Raw genomic sequence first — 19,339 nt, 5'->3', positions numbered from 1 at the left:
TCAAAAGGGGTGTAGGTTCCTACTCAATCCATTCATGTTGGTAAAGATCCCAAGTAAATGGTGCTTGTAAGGCAAAAACGATCTTCGTTTGTTGCTATTTTTCTTCATTTTGTTTATGACATAAAACTTCTCGTAAGCCGATAATGTAGATTTATTTATATCTTCCTTTCTCTTTTTGACAACAATGTTTTCTACCTTTTGCTTGTTGGTTGTTGATGGCATTGAAGGATTCAATAAAACAAAAGCATCCTTATGGTCACTGTTACTTCGAAGGTTCAAGTTTTGTCGAAATCTCCACAACTTTGAGGACCCTGTGGAATTACTTTTTTCGTAACTCTCATTCACAGCCTTCATTTCAACCATTGTCCTATTTTTCAAGGGCTCATTATGAGGTCCTTTTGAAACACCACTCAATATCGAGTTTGAATTTTCAGATATCTCAACAAAAATCTTCTTTAACGGTGGTCGAAGATGTGATGCATCATTATTTTGTGCATTCAATAAGAGGGTAAATTTATCAAAATTAGGGAATATTGGTCGTATTTTTCCATTTTCAAATATCTCATCGGCAAATATAGATGTTCCTTGGACATTGGTGCATGCAAAACTAAACTCTTCCTCCTCAAAATTTTCTTCAATGTTGTTGTGTGTTTGATTTTTGGTACAATAACATGTATCAAGTTTGTCTGGAATGGGAGCAAAGCCACTAAAATCAAGAAAATCTTCTTTGTCATTTTCTTGTTTGCTGCAACAATACGTATCAAATTTATTTTGCATAGGAGCAAAGCCTTCAAATTCAAGAAAAGGGTGAGGCATACATAGAATTGATAATGCTTGCACTCTTAATATTTCTATATTTGAGGATGTTTTATGCATTTTGTTGCAATTGTAAGATTAAAATGTATCGTGAGGTTAATTGAATGTTGGAAGTGATTTAATATGATAAATATTTATATATAAATCAAAATAGAAGGTTAGATTTTGTTGGATAAATGGAACTCGGTTCGTTTGGAGGTTTTGAGAGGTTATTACACATTTAAGGTGTGAAAGAATGTTCGAAAATGAGTAATTGTTTGTGTGTTATACCTTATCTTTGTTTCTTATAAATATTTAACAAAAAAAATTGTTTTATATTTTGTAAATAAGGAAATTACCATTGCTTTACAATCATTCCCTATTTTTAGCTACTCATTTGCATCTAATTATATTTTTTTTTGTTTTCGCCTGTTTCACGTTCCAGTGTCACCTCCATTTTGTAGGTTAAATGGAACTTGGTTCATTTAGAGATTTTGGGAGGTTATTACACATTTAAGATGTGAAAGAGTATTTATATATAAATCAAAATAGAAGGTTAGATTTTGTTGGATAAATGGAACTCGGTTCGTTTGGAGGTTTTGAGAGGTTATTACACATTTAAGGTGTGAAAGAATGTTCGAAAACGAGTAATTGTTTGTGTGTTATACCTTATCTTTGTTTTTTATAAATATTTAACAAAAAAAAAATTGTTTTCTATTTTGTAAATAAGGAAATTACCATTACTATACAACCATTCTCTATTTTTAGCTACTCATTTGCATGTAATTATGTTTGTTTTTTTTATCAGTTTTGCGTGCAAGTGTCACCTCCAATATTTCGCTTGTTAATTGCTTCTCATTAATTATGTTAATTAGTTAGTATTTTGTTATGAGTAACTATATACACACACTAAAAGTAAAATTTTGAGTTCACTTTGCAAGAGTTTAAATCCAAAATTGTCATTGCATTGAACAAGGGTTAAAACAACCATTTAACATGAACAAAGGATTTGGAATATTCATCTAGTTAGTTTAGAAATTAATTATATAACATTTATTTGAAAATTTTGATTTCGAGATATTTACGCTATCATATTATGTATGATAAAGCTTGAAAGATAACCTCGATATATTTCATGTAAGGAACATGAGATGTTACAACATTTACAATAAGGATTTTTGTTGGTGAATTTTTTACCAGTAAATAAGGCATCATAATACATTGGTGTGAAATATAGCTAAGAACAAGAGAATTCTTTAGAAGGTAAATATCATAAAAAAAATAATATAAATATTAGAATATGGTCCACACGTTGCATAATATATATAGAGTTTAATATATTAGTATTATTGTGAATAATATTTTAAAATTTTAAAAATAATATAATTTGTTGATTTTGTTTGTAGATGATTTTTTTCAAATGAGTTTATTTGAGTTTATGTAGAATGTTTTAGAAAAGGTAATCGTAACTAATTCATATATTAAATTTTACCCATTGAAATATTATTTAAAATTTTAGTTATATTTAAATAAATGATTAAGATTTAAAACTGTTAAAAAATATTTAAAGGTTTGATCAACTGATTTATAATTTAATTTCTTATATCACATTTCACTCCTTCAGGATTATAAAAAATATAGAACAAAAAGAGTATTATGTAAAAAAATATATACGCATTAAAATATAGTAATAAATATCAAGTTAGTAGTATATTAATCATTAACGGTCTATATGATGGACCAAGTAATATGTTAAAATTGATTTGTCAATCAATAATCTACATCTTTCTAATTACTACATTATTTTAAAGAAATACTCATTGTTAAATATTCATCACTCTCTCAAATATTCAGTCTAAAAATAAATCACTCTCTCAAATGTATGGTTAGGATGCATAAAACAAAAATCGTAGTTTTTAAAATAAATCCATAGAGAAGATCATCCTACAAACAAAGTCCATAAATTATATTTAGTATTAAAAATCTTAAAAGTATTTTAATGGATATTAATATATGTAATTATCTATTGTAAAATCAAATTAGTCGTGCTCTTTTTCTACTCATGTTGTCGTGTAATTATAATTTTAAAATGATTAAGAATGAAATTGATTTAAGTTGACACATTCAAAAACTATTTGTGCAAAAGAAGAATGGTGTTGCAAAGAGGCTTTCTTTTGAGTTGATCAAATGGTGTTGTGAAAACTCATATATATCTAGAAGGTTTTCTTGTGGCAGTGCCCGATCAAAAGCTAATTTCATAAGGCATGTGAAAATAGTTACAAGAAAAAAAAAAGATTGATAATTTAAACGGTTACAAAATCAGAATTGGGGGAGACACAATATTGCAATGCACAAATAAGAGTTATTAAACAAAATATAACCACAATATTGGAGTTTCAATTTTATTTTTAACAAAGCGCTAATTATAGATATATGGTTTGAAGGAGTAGAATATCATAGATGTGTAAAAAAAAAACTTGTATAGCAAAATTGATAGTGATATGGCATCATCCTAGTTTGTTAGTTTGCAGAGTTGTTTTAATAACATTGTATATAAAATATGTAGTATAAGTACTTTAAAAGATAACTATAAAATATTTTATAGATCTCATTAAAAATGAGTTATTTTTTCTATTAAAACATGATATTTTTTCACCATGATGATACTATGCAATATTATAGACATTATGTAACTACACTTAGAGAAGTATGTGCTACACTATTTGACTCCATGTTTCTAAAGATAAAGTGAGAAAGATAGTATAGTTGTCATTATATAATATTCCATAACTTATCCATTATATCACTGAGTTAAAAATCTATTTTGGCGTATATCTAAAAAATATATTGGATGACACATAACATACTATATAATGGAATATAAGCACAATTTAGTAAAAAATATTGATGTATTTGCACCAATTAGAAGCAACTACTCAAGTTCTAAACATTTGTAATCAAACCCGATAGTGGTGTTAGTGTGCATTCAACAATCTTGAGTTGTCAGGTTGTGCAGAGAAGACTTGGTTGATAGAGTCAAGATGTTTGTCTTCCTCAAAAGTCTGGGGTTGTGAGGCTTTTTTAGAAGATTGGCTTTGAGGGTCATGTGCTTTGTAATTCAAGTTGTTGAATTAGTGAATTAAATATTTTTTAGTGAAGGGTTTGGATGTAGCCAAGTTAGTGGTGAATCAAAATAAATTACTTGTGTCACTTTATTATTGCACTACTTAGTTTTGTTACTACTTCTACTCCAAGTAAATCATCAAGTTTGAACTAGTGTTAATCAAATAATGAAAAAGTTATTAAGGTAGTTAAACTCAATCCAATCCCTCTTCTCGTGTTTGCACTTTCAACCACCACATAAGTGGACGAATAATTTAAATTTACCCTGTCCTCATAGATCCTCTCAACTCAACTCAAGACACATATATGCAACACTTGAGATAAATGTGTGTTGCATAGTAGCTCCTGACATTTAGAGGACTACCTTCAAGTCATCTAGGAATTCTCCACCAAAAAACTCCAAGCTTATTCAGTTGTACTTTCTCAAAATCATTATTAGGCTTGTCAAACCCTACCTATATGATGATAAAAGCATATAAACTTCAAAAATTCAACACATCTATTTTCTCCCCTGGTTGGCCTAGACTAATCCATTAAGAGCACCACCATTAGCACAAGTTGGAATCATCATTATTTCATCAACTATGGGGTGACATCAAGATACTCATCACAATTTAATAACATCTCAATTGTTAGTCACCATCATCATCATATATTATTATGTCACACTACATTCTTCAACACATCACAAATTTATAACATCACTATCATCAATCATACATCATCATCACATAAACTTATATCATACAATGCATTCATGTTTTATTATCATCTCACATAAACTCATATAATCAAACATATGCACAAAATTCATTCGACATTCAATATTACAATAATATCAAATATCACACATTCAACGAAATTAAATCAATTAACATCTTACAGATGTTTTTATTTCACATTTTAATTTCATAATTTATATATTTTTACATTAATTAATTTATGAATTCAACTGTTCATCTTACATATATTATAGTTATGAATTCAACTGTTCGTTCGCCCCTTACCGTATATCGACGTTTTCTCAACACATAAATCAAATAGCGTACGAATGAATTCGAAAATAAACAGCAAGTTTACAAAATCACCAAAACACGAATAATAAATTATGAGGAACATAATCAACTTGGATGTAACATACAAACAAGAGTATAGGCTTCGGTACAATAATTTCCTTTGTGACACATAGGGTGACTTTCCAACAGGACATATGGCAGCTATCTCAAATGCGAGGACTTAGGTGGCTTTGTATTCTTGTTCTCGACAAATGCAGTTTCAAAGTTGCAACACATGAAGGAAACACATCGTAAATATGGAACTCTTTGGAATTAAAGTTCTTAATTAAAAAAACGGAAGTTGAGTTCAAAACTCCAATGCATCATCTTTTTGTATTCTCTTAAATTATTAAAAGTTCAATCGTATCTCATTTTAATTAAAATAATATCTTTAAATTAAAATATATATAAAAGTTTCGGAACCACAAATTGCGCCGTGCCATTTTCACACTACTCTAAATAAATAATAATATTCATAATCTATCTAACCAACAAATTAAATATGTATAAACATACCGCAACGTTATATATAAAGAAATTTAATCATAATATTTCTCATATATTATAAAAAAAACTTATAAAGTCAAATTAGTTCTTTAATATCTAATTTATTAATAAAATAATTTATTATATAATTTGAAGTATTACAAATATTTTATTCTCTCGAAAATAAATTTCATCCTCGTTTCGTAAACAAACAACTAATATCTAGCTAATAAAATTCAAACTTAGTCTTCAATAATATAATAACTATATTTAAAGGCATTAACAACTAATTTAAGCATAATATGTCAAGAATTCTAGAATGATAAAGTAACATGTGATATGTCCGTGTCTTTTTTTTTTTAATAATAATAAGAATATATAATAATAATAATTAATTAATTAATAATAATAAATAAAAACAAATTCAATCCCATTCACTCTCACTCTTTTTTCATCTCACTCCCTCATTTTGTCTTATTTCTTCTCTATCTCTCCCCCTCTCGGCCGAACACTCCCCTTCCCCTATTTTTGTTGCTTTTTTTTCCCTTCCTTTCATTCCCTTTTCCTTGCTTCTTCTCACTCTATTACTCAAACCCTCAACCCTTAAAAGGAATTTAACATCCCCACAAACATAATTTCTTAGACTCCTACAAATTCTTTTGGTTGAGATTTTTGGGTTAGGGTTTGTGTTCTAAGGAAGGAAAAGGGTACCCATCTCTTGAGAGTTGTTTATTGAGACTCCTTGAGTTAAATGTACAACTCTAATCCTAGTATGAATTCATAGAAAAATGTAATTTTGAGTAAAAATCTTATTTTGTGCTTAGAGTATATTTAAATGATTTTGATGGTTTCCTAGAGTTAGCTAAACTTTAGAATAAATTTTTCTAAAGTCCTGAAAATATTTTTGATACTCAGATTTGTCAACTAAGACCCTATCGGTTACTTTGAGAGTTGTTGAAGAGCAAATTTAGACGATTCTCCATAGCTGTGAGTTGACGACGGTCATCGTCATATATTTTTTATAATGCTATTATTATTATTATTATTATTATTATTATTATTATTATTATTATTATTATTATTATTATTATTATTATTATTATTATTATTATTATTATTTTACTTGTTTTCTATACTAAATTATTTATTGAAAAATTTGGAGAAAACAACCTTTGAAATTTATCTCGATTTCGTCAATTATTTAATTTAATGGTCATTGTTATATAATATGTTATTAGTTTGATTTACGTATGAGTCAAAATATTTAAATATTGAATTGTTATGCGATTGAATTTGTTTTCCATGAATTACGATGAAATGATTTTAAATACGTGTTTTGAGAAATCATGGTTATAATTATTAAATCGTTAACTGTGTTAGGTGCACCTAGTTACCTCGTTTTGATTATGGAGAGTTACCTCTTAGATGGAGCCGCTCCTATGAGAAATGTCATCCGTAGGAGGAGAGGGCTATCAACGCGATGTAAGCTCCCTAATTGATACGTGATGATGTGTTACAGGATTGAGAGGAAAGGGCTATCTGTTAGATGGAGCCACCCCTAAGGGAAAGACCTCCCTTAGGAGGAAAGGGCTATCAATGAGATGAAGTCGTCTCTTGATTCTCAAAAATTTGTAATTTTACTTGTTTTTTGTTGTTGATGATTTTAAGGTTGTTCATTTTGATTTCGATTCGTGCCTTTTGTGTTTCCCTTCTAATTGATGGTGGTTGTTGTCTCCTCACTAAGTCTTTGTGACTTACCCCTTCATGTTGTTTATTTTTTCCAGATTCGTAGGCATTGAGTAGCAAGCTGTTAACAGGCTCAAGTCTCGACTTAATTTCTTTTTGGTAGGCCTCTTTGATCAATGACCATTTTTTGTAAAATATGTCGAGTCTAATGTAATTTGCAGGTATTTTGGAGTCTAGAAGTTTTATGTTGAAGTGTATTAAACAATTAGATTATGTTCTTTGAAATGTGACTGAATTGAAAATTTAACAGGGATTTTATAAATTTGGGAATGTTGAAGTTACAAGGGATACTCTGTCGAAATTTCGAGTAAAAAGTATATATATATTTTTGAAATGGTTAGAGAACGGTTTAGTTGTTTGATTGTTAAGTTAGTTGATAGGCTTGCTAGGCTAGGAGTATAGCTTGTGCGCCGGTCACGACATTTAAATTTCGTGGTGTGACAACGTTGGTATCAGAGCTCGGTTGTAGGTCCTAATAGTCCTACGTGGTGTGACTTACTTGCAAGGGCTATTAGCACTTTATGAGAGTCTCATCTATTGTCTGAATCTGTGTTTAAATTCATCATCAGTACCTTTCCACAATTTCTTGTCGTCTTATTCAAATTTTGGATCATTGTTCTTTGAATAGGTGAGAATGCCACCTAAAACTAGGAATTCTACTATAAGGGAAATTGTTGATGAATCAATTTCTCAAGCTCAAGGAGTTCATCAACGAGGTCGTGTTTCAGTTCGTGCTCAAAATAGGCGTAGAGCTAAAGTTGGCAGGTGTGGTTTGAATGTTGATGTTGAGGTACCTAGAAGGAGGCGCAGAAATCCAGCCATGGAAGAGTTTGTTGTTGGTCTGTAGGGATTACAACAGGTTATGCAACAACTTGTTGAGGTTGTCGTCGGACAACAACATGAGGTTGATCAAAGGCATGAAAATGTCAATGGTCAACAAGAGGTTAGACAAGTTGAGAATCAGATAACTGTTGCAACGAGGGGTATTGAGGTTACTTTACCAGACTTCATGAAGCTTAAACCCCCTACTTTTTCTGGGTCTAGTGCAACTGAGGACCCACAACAATTCATTGACAGACTAGAGCGGCTTTGGAGAGCATTGGGTTGTTCTGAGGTAAGAGTAGTAGAACTGACATCATTTCAGCTAATAGGCGTGGCACGTGATTGGTTTGATATAGTGTCACATGGTAGACAAATGGGTACACCTCCGTTAGCATGGAGAGAGTTTTGTCAGTTGTTCATGGCTCGTTTTCTTCCGGAGAGTGTTAGAGATGGATTAGCTCATGTGTTTGAGCGATTGGAGCAGACGAAGGGTATGGCAGTTTCAGAGTATAGTGCTTGTTTTACACAGCTCTCTAGACATGCTCCTTATCCTATCACTGAGGAGATGCGTGTTAAGAGGTTCATTATAGGATTGAAGGATTATTTATTTAGATTTGTGGTTGGGTCGAATTGTTCTACTTTTGCTGAGGTTTTGAGTTTGGCCCTTTTGATTGAGCAACGACAGAAGGAAAAAGGAGGCAATAGACAAGATTCACATAAGAAGCAAATGATTGAAGGATCTTATAGTAACTATTCAAATCGCGGTGGTGGATCTATGTTTGATTATCAGGGGCAACAAAGACTCATGTCTCAAAGGGGTGGCCATAGTGGGCAGTCTTTTGGGACAATGCAGATTCGTAGATCAGATTCTGGAGCAGCATCACAATCCACTTTCCCTCAGAGACATTCTGGTGTTTCAGCTACACGGTGCTCTACTTGTGGTAGGTTTCACTTCGGGAATTGTGCTAGAGATGGTAATGCTAAGGTGTGGTACCAATGTGACCAAATAGGTCACATCAGGAGGGATTGTCCTGCAGACACGACACACACATCCTCTATTTATGTCTCAGCACTAACAACTTTGGCATCTTCTCAGGCTCATTCTGCACATGTGCGTTAAAGTGGAAATTCTTATGTCAGAGGTTCAGGAACATCTCAGCAACGAGGTAGAGGATTTGGTGGTAGAGGTCAGATACCAGCAAGAAGAGGTCAGGCTCGAGTGTTTGCTTTGACACGTCAGGATGCTCAGACATCCAATGCAGTATTTACAAGTATACTTTCTATTTGTTCTAGAGACGCTCGTGTTTTGTTTGATCTTGGAGCTACACATTCTTTTGTATCCTCGTGGTTTGCTACCTGACTTGGTAAATGTTCATATTCTTTAGAAAAGCATTTAGTTGTAGTTACACCTGTTGGAGGAAATTTGCTTGCTAAGTCGGTGTATCGTTCTTGTGATATAACTATTGATGGCAAGGTGTTGCCGATAGATTTATGGTAGGTTTCACTTCGGGAATTGTGCTAGAGATGGTAATGCTAAGGTGTGGTACCAATGTGACCAAATAGGTCACATCAGGAGGGATTGTCCTGCAGACACGACACACACATCCTCTATTTATGTCTCAGCACTAACAACTTTGGCATCTTCTCAGGCTCATTCTGCACATGTGCGTTAAAGTGGAAATTCTTATGTCAGAGGTTCAGGAACATCTCAGCAACGAGGTAGAGGATTTGGTGGTAGAGGTCAGATACCAGCAAGAAGAGGTCAGGCTCGAGTGTTTGCTTTGACACGTCAGGATGCTCAGACATCCAATGCAGTATTTACAAGTATACTTTCTATTTGTTCTAGAGACGCTCGTGTTTTGTTTGATCTTGGAGCTACACATTCTTTTGTATCCTCGTGGTTTGCTACCTGACTTGGTAAATGTTCATATTCTTTAGAAAAGCATTTAGTTGTAGTTACACCTGTTGGAGGAAATTTGCTTGCTAAGTCGGTGTATCGTTCTTGTGATATAACTATTGATGGCAAGGTGTTGCCGATAGATTTATTAGTTATTGACTTGATAGATTTTGATGTGATTTTGGGTATGGATTGGTTGGGTTTTCATCATGCCACTTTGGATTTCCATAACAAAGTGGTGAAATTTGAGATACCGGAGAAATCAGTCTTCTCGTTTCAAGGAGAACGTTGTTGGGTACCACATAACCAAATCTCAGCTTTGGCAACTAACAAGTTAATGAGAAGAGGTTGTCAAGTGTACTTAACCGTGGTAAGGGATACACAAGTGGCTGAAGAGAAATTGGAAAAAATTTCAATAGCATGTGAATTTCCAGATGTTTTTCCTAAAGAACTTCCTGGGTTACCACCTGATAGGGAGATTGAATTCTCTATAGACTTAGTTCCAAACACTCACCCTATATCCATACCTCCTTATCGTATGGCCCCAGCAGAACTTAAGGAGTTAAGGGAGCATCTTCAAGATCTTCTTGATAAGGGTTTTATTCGTCCAAGTTCTTCTCCTTGGGGAGCACCGGTATTATTTGTAAAGAAGAAAGATGGATCCATGCGGTTGTGTGTAGACTATAGGCAGTTAAATAAAATAATTGTAAAGAATAAATACCCTTTGCCACACATTGATGAGTTGTTTGACCAACTTCAAGGAGCTCAATGTTTTTCAAAGATTGATTTGCGGTCGGGGTATCACCAGTTGAAGATTAAAAGAGATGACATAACGAAGACAATTTTCCTTACGCGTTAGGGGCATTATGAATTTTTGGTTATGTCCTTTGGGCTTGCTAATGCCCCAGCAGCTTTTATGGATTTGATAAATTACGTTTTTAAACCATTCTTTGATCAATTCGTAATTGTGTTTATTGATGACATCCTTGTTTATTCCAAGAGTAAAGAAGAACATGAGCGACATTTAACATTGGTTTTGCAAACCTTAAGAGATAAACAATTATATGTCAAATTCTCAAAATGTCAGTTTTGGCTGGATAGTGTGACATTTTTAGGTCGTGTTGTGTCTAAGAACGGAATAAGTGTAGATCCAAGTAAGGTGGAAGCCGTCCAGAATTGGCCCAGACCTACCACAGTGAAGGAGATTTGGAGTTTTCTTGGCTTAGGTTGTTATTATCGACGTTTTGTGAAGGATTTCTCAAAGATTGCATCTTCGTTGACTAGGTTAACCCAGAAGAAAATTGAGTTCCGATAGACTAATGCATGTGAGGAAAGCTTTCAAAAATTGAAGGAGTACTTGACGTCAACACCTATTTTGGCATTACCTATAAGTGGTGAAAGTTATGCAGTTTATTGTGAAGCTTCTAGAGTTGGTCTCGGTTGTGTACTTATGCAACAAGGTAAAGTTATTGCATATGCATCTAGACAACTCAAGAGGCATGAGGTGAACTATCCCACACATGATTTGGAAATGGCTGCCGTTATTTTTGCTCTTAAGATTTGGAGGCACTATTTATATGGTGAAACTTGTGAGATTTATACTAACCATAAAAGTCTTAAGTATATCTTTCAGCAGCGAGACTGAAATTTAAGACAAAGAAGATGGATGGAACTCTTGAAAGATTATGATTGCACAATCTTATACCATCTAGGGAAGGAAAATGTTGTTGCAGATGCTTTGAGTAGGAAATCCATAGGCAGTCTCGCTCATATAACAGAAATAAAAAGGCCAGTAGTTAAAGAATTTCAAGAAGTTGCGGAAAGTGGAATTCAATTGGAACTTGGTCATTCGAGGTTATTTTTAGCCCACGTGCAAATTCGTCCAACCATAGTTGATGATATAAAGGAAGCTCAAAGTCAAGACCCATACTTGGTGAACATGGTAAATAATGTTCAGAATGGTAAAATTTCAGACTTTTTAGTTGATTCTAATGGTGTGCTGAGATTGAAGGCTTGACTGTGTGTCCCAAATGTTGGTGGCTTAAGGAGAAAAATTTTAGAGGAGGCTCATCATTCTTCTTATACTATTCACCAAGGTTATAATAAGATGTATCAAGACTTGAGAGAATTGTATTGGTGGGAAGGGATGAAAAGAGACGTAGCAGATTTTGTCTCTAGGTGTTTAGTGTGTCAAAAAGTAAAGGCTGAGCACCAAAAGCCTGCAGGATTACTTCAACCTGTTGAAATACCTGAATGCAAGTGGGAAGACATCGCTATGGATTTTGTCACAGGATTACCACGAACCCAAAGGGGTTATGACTCGGTGTGGGAGATTATAGACCGGTTGACCAAATCTGCACACTTTTTGCATGTGAAGACTACTTATACTGCATCTCAATATGCTAAACTTTATTTAGATAAAATTGTCTCTTTGCATGGTGTACTGATGTCTATTATTTCTAATCGCGGGTCTCAATTTACTGCTCAATTTTGGAAGTCGTTCCAAACTTCATTAGGAACTCCTTTGAAGCTTAGTACCGCTTTTCATCTTCAAACAGATGGTCAATCTGAAAGGACTATACAAATATTGGAAGATATGCTCCGTGCTTGTGTTCTGGATCTTGGGGGTAGTTGGGATCAACATTTTCCCTTGATGGAATTTGCATACAATAATAGTTATCAATCTAGTATTCAGCTGGCTCTGTTTGAGGCTTTGAACGGAAGACGGTGTAGGTCACTGATAGGGTGGTTTGAAGTTGGTAAAGCTAAATTAGTCGGCCCAGAATTGGTTCAAGATGCCATTGAAAAAGTTAAATTGATTCGGGATCGCTTAGTGACAGCTCAAAGTAGGATACAATCTTATTCTGATAAGAAGCGTCATCCCTTAGAGTTTTCAGTGGGAGAACATGTATTCTTACGAGTTTCACCAATGAAAGGAGTGTTGCGATTTGGTAAAAAGGGGAAACTAAGCCCAAGGTTCATTGGACCATTTGAAGTTTTAGAGAGAGTCGTACCAGTAGCGTATCGCTTGGCACTTCCACCGGATCTCTCTGGAGTTCATCCAGTTTTTCATATTTCGATGCTTCGGAAGTATCTTCATGATCATTCTCATGTGATTAATCATGAAGACGTACAGTTAGATGAAAGTCTATCATACGTTGAACATCCAATAGCTATATTAGATCGCCAAGTGAGACATTTACGCTCAAAGGATATCGTTTCAGTAAAAGTCATTTGGCGTGGTCCATCCGGTGAAGAAACTACTTGGGAACCCGAAGAAGTCATCCATGCAAAGTACCCACACTTATGTTGAAACTCAAGGTTAGTGGTATTTATTAAATTAATAAAAAGTCAAATAAATTCGAGGACGGATTTTTATAAGGGGAGGAGATTGACACGTCTGTGTCTCTTTTTTTTTTTAATAATAATAAGAATATATATAATAATAATAATAATAATAATAATAATAATAATAATTAATAATTATAATAAATAAATAAAAAACTCAACCCCACTCACTCTCACTCTCTTTCCATTTCACTCCCTCATTTTCTCCTATTTCTTCTCTCTCTCTCTCCCTCTCGGCCGAACACTCCCCCTCCCCCATTTTTGTTGCTTTTTTTTTCCTTCGTTTCGTTCCCTTCTCCTTGCTTCTTCTCACTCTATTACTCAAATCTTCAACTCTTAAAAGAGATTTAACATCCCCACAAACATAACTTCTCAAACTCCTATAAATTCTTTTGGTTGAGATTTTTGGGTTAGGGTTTGTGTTCTAAGGAAGGAAAAGGGTACCATCTCTTGAGAGTTGTTTATTGAGACTCATTGAGGTAAATGTACAACTCTAATCCTAGTATGAATTCATAGAAAAATGTAGTTTTGAGTAAAAATCTTATTTTGTGCTTAGAGTATATTTAAATGATTTTGATGGTTTCCTAGAGTTAGCTAAACTTTAGAATAAATTTTTCTAAAGTTCTGGAAATATTTTTGATACTCAGATTTGTCAACTGAGATCTTGTCAGCTACTCTAAGAGTTGTTGAAGAGCAAACTTAGACGATTCTCCATAGCTGTGAGTTGACGACGGTCATCGTCATATATTTTTATAATGTTATTATTATTATTATTATTATTATTATTATTATTATTATTATTACTATTATTATTATTATTATTATTTTACTTATTTTCTATACTAAAGTATTTATTGAAAAAATTTGGTAACACAACCTTTAAAATTTATTCCAATTTTGTCAACTATTTAATTTAATGGTCATGATTATATAATATGTTATTAGTTTGATTTACGTATGAGTTAAAGTATTTAAATATTGAATTGTTATGCGATTGAATTTGTTTTCCATAAATTACGAAGAAATGATTTTAAATACGTGTTTTGAGAAATCATGGTTATAATTATTAAATCGTTAACAACTTTAGGTGCACCTAGTTACCTTGTTTTGATTAGGGAGAGTTACCTATTAGATGAAGTCGCCCTTATGAGAAATGTCATCCGTAGGAGGAGAGAGCTATCAACGCGATGTAAGCTCCCTAATTGATACGTGATGATGCGTTACAAGATTGAGAGGAAATGGCTATCCGTTAGATGGAGCCACCACTAAGGGAAAGGCCTCCCTTAGGAGGAAAGAGTTATCAATAAGATGAAGTCGCCTCTTGATTCTCCAAAATTTGAATTTTTACTTGTTTTTTGTTGTTGATGATTTTAAAGTTGTTCATTTTGATTTTGATTCGTGCCTTTTGTGTTTCCCTTCTAATTGATGGTGGTTGTTGTCTCCTCACTAAGTCTTTGTGACTTACCCCTTCATGTTGTTTATTTTTTCCAAATTCGCATGCAGCTGAGTAGCAAACTGTTAGTAGGCTCAAGTCTCGACTCTATTTCTTTTTGGTAGACCTCTTTGATCGAGGACCATTTTTTGTAAAATATATCGAGTCTAATGTAATTTGCAGCTATTTTGGAGTCTAGAAGTTTTATTTTGAAGTGTATTAAACAATTAGATTATGTTCTTTTAATTGTGACTCAATTGAAAATTTAACAGGGAATTTATAAATTTGGGAATGTTGAAGTTACAAGGGATACTCTGTCGAAATTTCGAGTAAAAAGTATATATATATTTTTGAAATGGTTAGGGAACGGTTTAGTTGTTTGATTGTTAAGTTAGTTGATAGGCTTGCTAGGCTAGGAGTATAGCTTGTGCGCCGGTCACGACATTTAAATTTTGGGTCGTGACAACATGTCACAACAAATCAATTAAATATATCACATTCAACAACTCAAATATGAAGGAAATATCATAATTAATCATTATAATTTATAGATAAAAACTAAGCACGTGAATTTAGTCAACAGCAACTTAATATATTTAGTTGAATAAAATCGGAAAAATCTCTTGCATTTATCCAAAAGACATAAAAAAAATCTTATAAAACACATTATTATTTTTTTATCAATTATAAAGCATAAGATGAAAAGACATATTGTAACATATACTTCAATAATAAAATGCAAATTTTAACGGGAAAAAAAATACAAATCATGAGTTCATCTATAGTCTTCAAACAAAATGATAAAGAGACACTTTAAACAAATGAGTTTGGCTTGTCATTTTTTTTTACCTTTTTTTTCCCATAATATATAGCTCTCTCTCAAATAATTTTAGGGACAATTTAATGCAATCAACAATAAACTCAAAATGAACATCTCTTACATGAAGGCCTTTTGTGGCATTTTATCAAACATGGCACTACCCATGTTCTCATTTTCATTTTTTGTTGTAACTATGAAAGTTCATGTCTTGTACTCCAGAGCGTGAAACTACAAAACGTGAAAAGCGTGTTATTCTTTAGAAATGAACTTATGCCTATATATACTAATCATTTTAACAACGTAAAGTGTGAACAACTATTGTTATATGACTTGCATAGTAAATTATCAACAATTGTAATGGCAGAAAATTATAGAAAATTACTCACAATGATATTTCTATATAAATAAAGTTTAACATTCAATGATCACGAACTTGAGTATCAAACCTGTCTTAACAAATTGATGAAGTGGTGAGATAAAACGGCGGCAAGTTGTGAAGTCGATGTTAGAAGAAAGTCAGGAGGTTGTAAGTGCTCACGATATGCAGGTTAGGGAATAAAAGGTGGAGGTTCATAGCGCAGAGGTTAGGGTAGGAAGATAAAATGTTCAATTTACAAGATTTTTTATATTATTTATGTATGTCTTAAGTCGGTTATCAATATATCCGCATTAAACAAATTTGCCTCATTTTATTAAGCCGTTTACCCAATCAACCGACTTAAACACATAGGAAGATGAGATATATTATTTTTTATTTTTACCGTCTCTCTTAAGTCGGTTGCCAATATAACTGTATTAAACGTAAACAACTTAACTAGCTGTATTAAAAACTTAATTTTCTACTAGTGAAATGTAGCAACAAAGAAACAACTAAGAGCATCTTTAATACTTTGGTTCTCAACTACGAAGGATATAAGCAAATACAAGAAGGTAAAGCTAATCTACTCGACATGAAATAGGAACTCTTCTAAATGTTAGAAGATGAAGACATTGAGACAATACTTTCTAGGTTCCAAACTCATCAATTTTATCATCACATAATCTCATCAATTTAAACATAGGCACAAAATTAATTTAGCATCAAATATCACAATAATATCAAATATCACCAATTTATCGGAAATTAAATCAATCAACACCTTATAAACATTTCTATTCCACATTTTAATCTCATAATTTCCAAATTTTATTTCCAAAATACTCACGCTAAAATCTTATTTTCAAAATATTCACACTAAAATACTATTAATTTTCAAAAAAATAAAATAATATTTATAATTTATATTACTCAATAAATAAAAAAGTATAAAATCATCACGATAGTAAAGAAAATTAATCGCAAAATTTATCAATATATATGCTAAAAAAATTAACATCAAATCAATTCTTTAAAGTTATATTTAATTAATAAAATAATTATAAAATTTGAGAAATTGCATATGAGATGTATTGGTATTGTAACAACCATGCTTTTAACTTTGTATATTTATTAACTAAATATCGAATCTATATTTTTCTCATTAAGTATATTAATTAGTTAGTATTTTGTTGTAACTAACTATATATAGACAATACAAATTAATTGTAAGCAAGATTTTGAGTTCACTATGTGAGAGTATAAATCTCAAATTATCATCGCATTGAATATATATTTAATAAATATTCCAAAGGTAAAAATAAATAAATTAATTCTTTATAAGAAATTTAGCATGCAGATATATTTTAACAACCCATGGTTTTAAATTTGTATATTTATAAACAAAAGAAATAGATTCTTAACACTACAAGTTAATGCACTTGTTAACAAACTAAATTAAGTATACTTTTTATAATTATTCTAATATTTTGTATAAAATGGTTATATTTCACTAATATTAATTCATCTCTTTTTCTTTGAAAATGGATGTCACTTAATTTCCAAAGTGATATTTGTAGAGTTCATAAGAGTCATAGTCTACACACTTGTTCACAGTGGATTATAAGGGTAAGTAAATTTTCCTAAATCTTTTGGATTATAATGTGATTTCTCCTTAAAAGACGACCATTACGATCCTACTCCTCTCTCTATATCATGGCAATTCTCACCAAATCACATTTTTATTCGTGCATGGTTTCAAAATTAAAAGGAACAAACTCTTATTTTTCCATTATACTCTCACACATATGATGATTGAAAAGAGAAAAGCGAATCATTTGACACGAACGAAGGATTAAGAATCTTCATCTAATTAGTATGGAAATTGATTTTATAACATTTATTTATAAAAAATTATTTTGAGAAATTTACTCTATCATATTACCTCGATGCATTTCATTTAAAGAACGTGAAAATATTACAGCCTTTATAACATTTTCTTGTTGTGGAACATACCTAAGAATAAAAATATTCTTTAGTAGGTAATCATCAACAAAATAATATATAAATATTGTTATTTGTTTGAATAAATTAATGAAAAGGATTATATAAGGCCCAATTTATCTATTTCCCCTTCAAACTTTTCTCCCACAAAATTTGTTTTCTTGTTTTTTGATGTCTCCAGTTTTCATTTTCATTAGTCTCTCTTTAGCAAATTTTAACTTTTAATATGGAAATAAGTCCATTGTAAAAACATAGGTCGTTAGCCAAAGAAGTAGAAGATTTACTTTTTAGCTGTTCACTATTACTTCTCCTTTTTGGATATGAACGGAGGCAAAGGTAGACACGGAGATTTAGAACTTGTTTTAAACAGAAACACTTAACGCTAATGACTCAATCATATTGAGAATAGAGCAATCAAGTTGGTAATATGCAATGGCTAACTCATCAAACGTCATCCAATCGAACATTCTATGTTGTAAATAGGAATTGTGAGATGTTCTATTCCAAATTATGGATGAGACTCCAAAAAGAGACCTTTCAATTTTAGTGGATTGGAAACGAGGTAGATAAAATAAAAAGTTTCTATTTCTTTTCCTTGTATTGTATCATTAAAAATACAAATCCAATCTACATTATCACATGCAAACTCTAGATTTTGATCAAGAGAAAAATTAAACCTATTACTAATCACCTAATTGTTTGGTACACAACATTGTTTTCCTATATCATAATCAGATAAAGCCTCAATAAGAGAAAACGTGTTATTTAAATCTCAAAAGGGGTGTAGGTTCCTACTCAATCCATTCATGTTGGTAAAGATCCCAAGTAAATGGTGCTTGTAAGGCAAAAACGATCTTCGTTTGTTGCTATTTTTCTTCATTTTGTTCATGACATAAAACTTCTCGTAAGCCGATAATGTAGATTTATTTATATCTTCCTTTCTCTTTTTGACAACAATGTTTTCTACCTTTTGCTTGTTGGTTGTTGATGGCATTGAAGGATTCAATAAAACAAAAGCATCCTTATGGTCACTGTTACTTCGAAGGTTCAAGTTTTGTCGAAATCTCCACAATTTTGAGGACCCTGTGGAATTACTTTTTTCGTAACTCTCATTCAAAGCCTTCATTTCAACCATTGTCCTATTTTTCAAGGGCTCGTTATGAGGCCCTCTTGAAACACCACTCAATATCGAGTTTGAATTTTCAGATATCTCAACAAAAATCTTCTTTGACGGTGGTCGAAGATGTGATGCATCATTATTTGGTGCATTCAATAAGAGGGTAAATTTATCAAAATTAGGGAATATTGGTCGTATTTTTCCATTTTCAAATATCTCATCGGCAAATATAGATGTTCCTTGGACATTGGTGCATGCAAAACTAAACTCTTCCTCCTCAAAATTTTCTTCAATGTTGTTGTGTGTTTGATTTTTGGTACAATAACATGTATCAAGTTT

The 19,339-nt window shown here is 32.0% G+C and overlaps 3 protein-coding genes across 3 annotated transcripts; 1 reads left to right on the top strand and 2 right to left on the bottom strand.

The window, feature by feature from the left end:
• Nucleotides 1-876, bottom strand: LOC101506358 (uncharacterized). Its single transcript, XM_004509743.3, has one exon. The coding sequence runs from the start codon at nucleotides 874-876 to the stop codon at nucleotides 1-3; it is 876 nt and encodes a 291-aa protein (XP_004509800.2).
• A 6,963-nt stretch (nucleotides 877-7,839) lies between these two features.
• Nucleotides 7,840-10,783, top strand: LOC140918707 (uncharacterized). The gene is made up of 6 exons (XM_073363501.1): nucleotides 7,840-7,995; nucleotides 8,053-9,017; nucleotides 9,150-9,298; nucleotides 9,413-9,521; nucleotides 9,703-9,851; nucleotides 9,966-10,783. Exons 1-6 carry the CDS (start codon nucleotides 7,840-7,842, stop codon nucleotides 10,781-10,783), a joined length of 2,346 nt encoding a protein of 781 aa, XP_073219602.1.
• Nucleotides 10,784-18,655: 7,872 nt separating this feature from the next.
• Nucleotides 18,656-19,018, bottom strand: LOC105852508 (uncharacterized). Its single transcript, XM_012718401.1, has one exon. The coding sequence runs from the start codon at nucleotides 19,016-19,018 to the stop codon at nucleotides 18,656-18,658; it is 363 nt and encodes a 120-aa protein (XP_012573855.1).
• Nucleotides 19,019-19,339: the final 321 nt, after the last annotated feature.

The sequence above is a fragment of the Cicer arietinum genome, chromosome 7 (genome assembly GCF_000331145.2).
Source record: "Cicer arietinum cultivar CDC Frontier isolate Library 1 chromosome 7, Cicar.CDCFrontier_v2.0, whole genome shotgun sequence".
In the NCBI taxonomy this organism is placed as follows: Eukaryota; Viridiplantae; Streptophyta; class Magnoliopsida; order Fabales; family Fabaceae; genus Cicer; species Cicer arietinum.
This window is presented reverse-complemented; position numbering and strand designations above follow the sequence as displayed.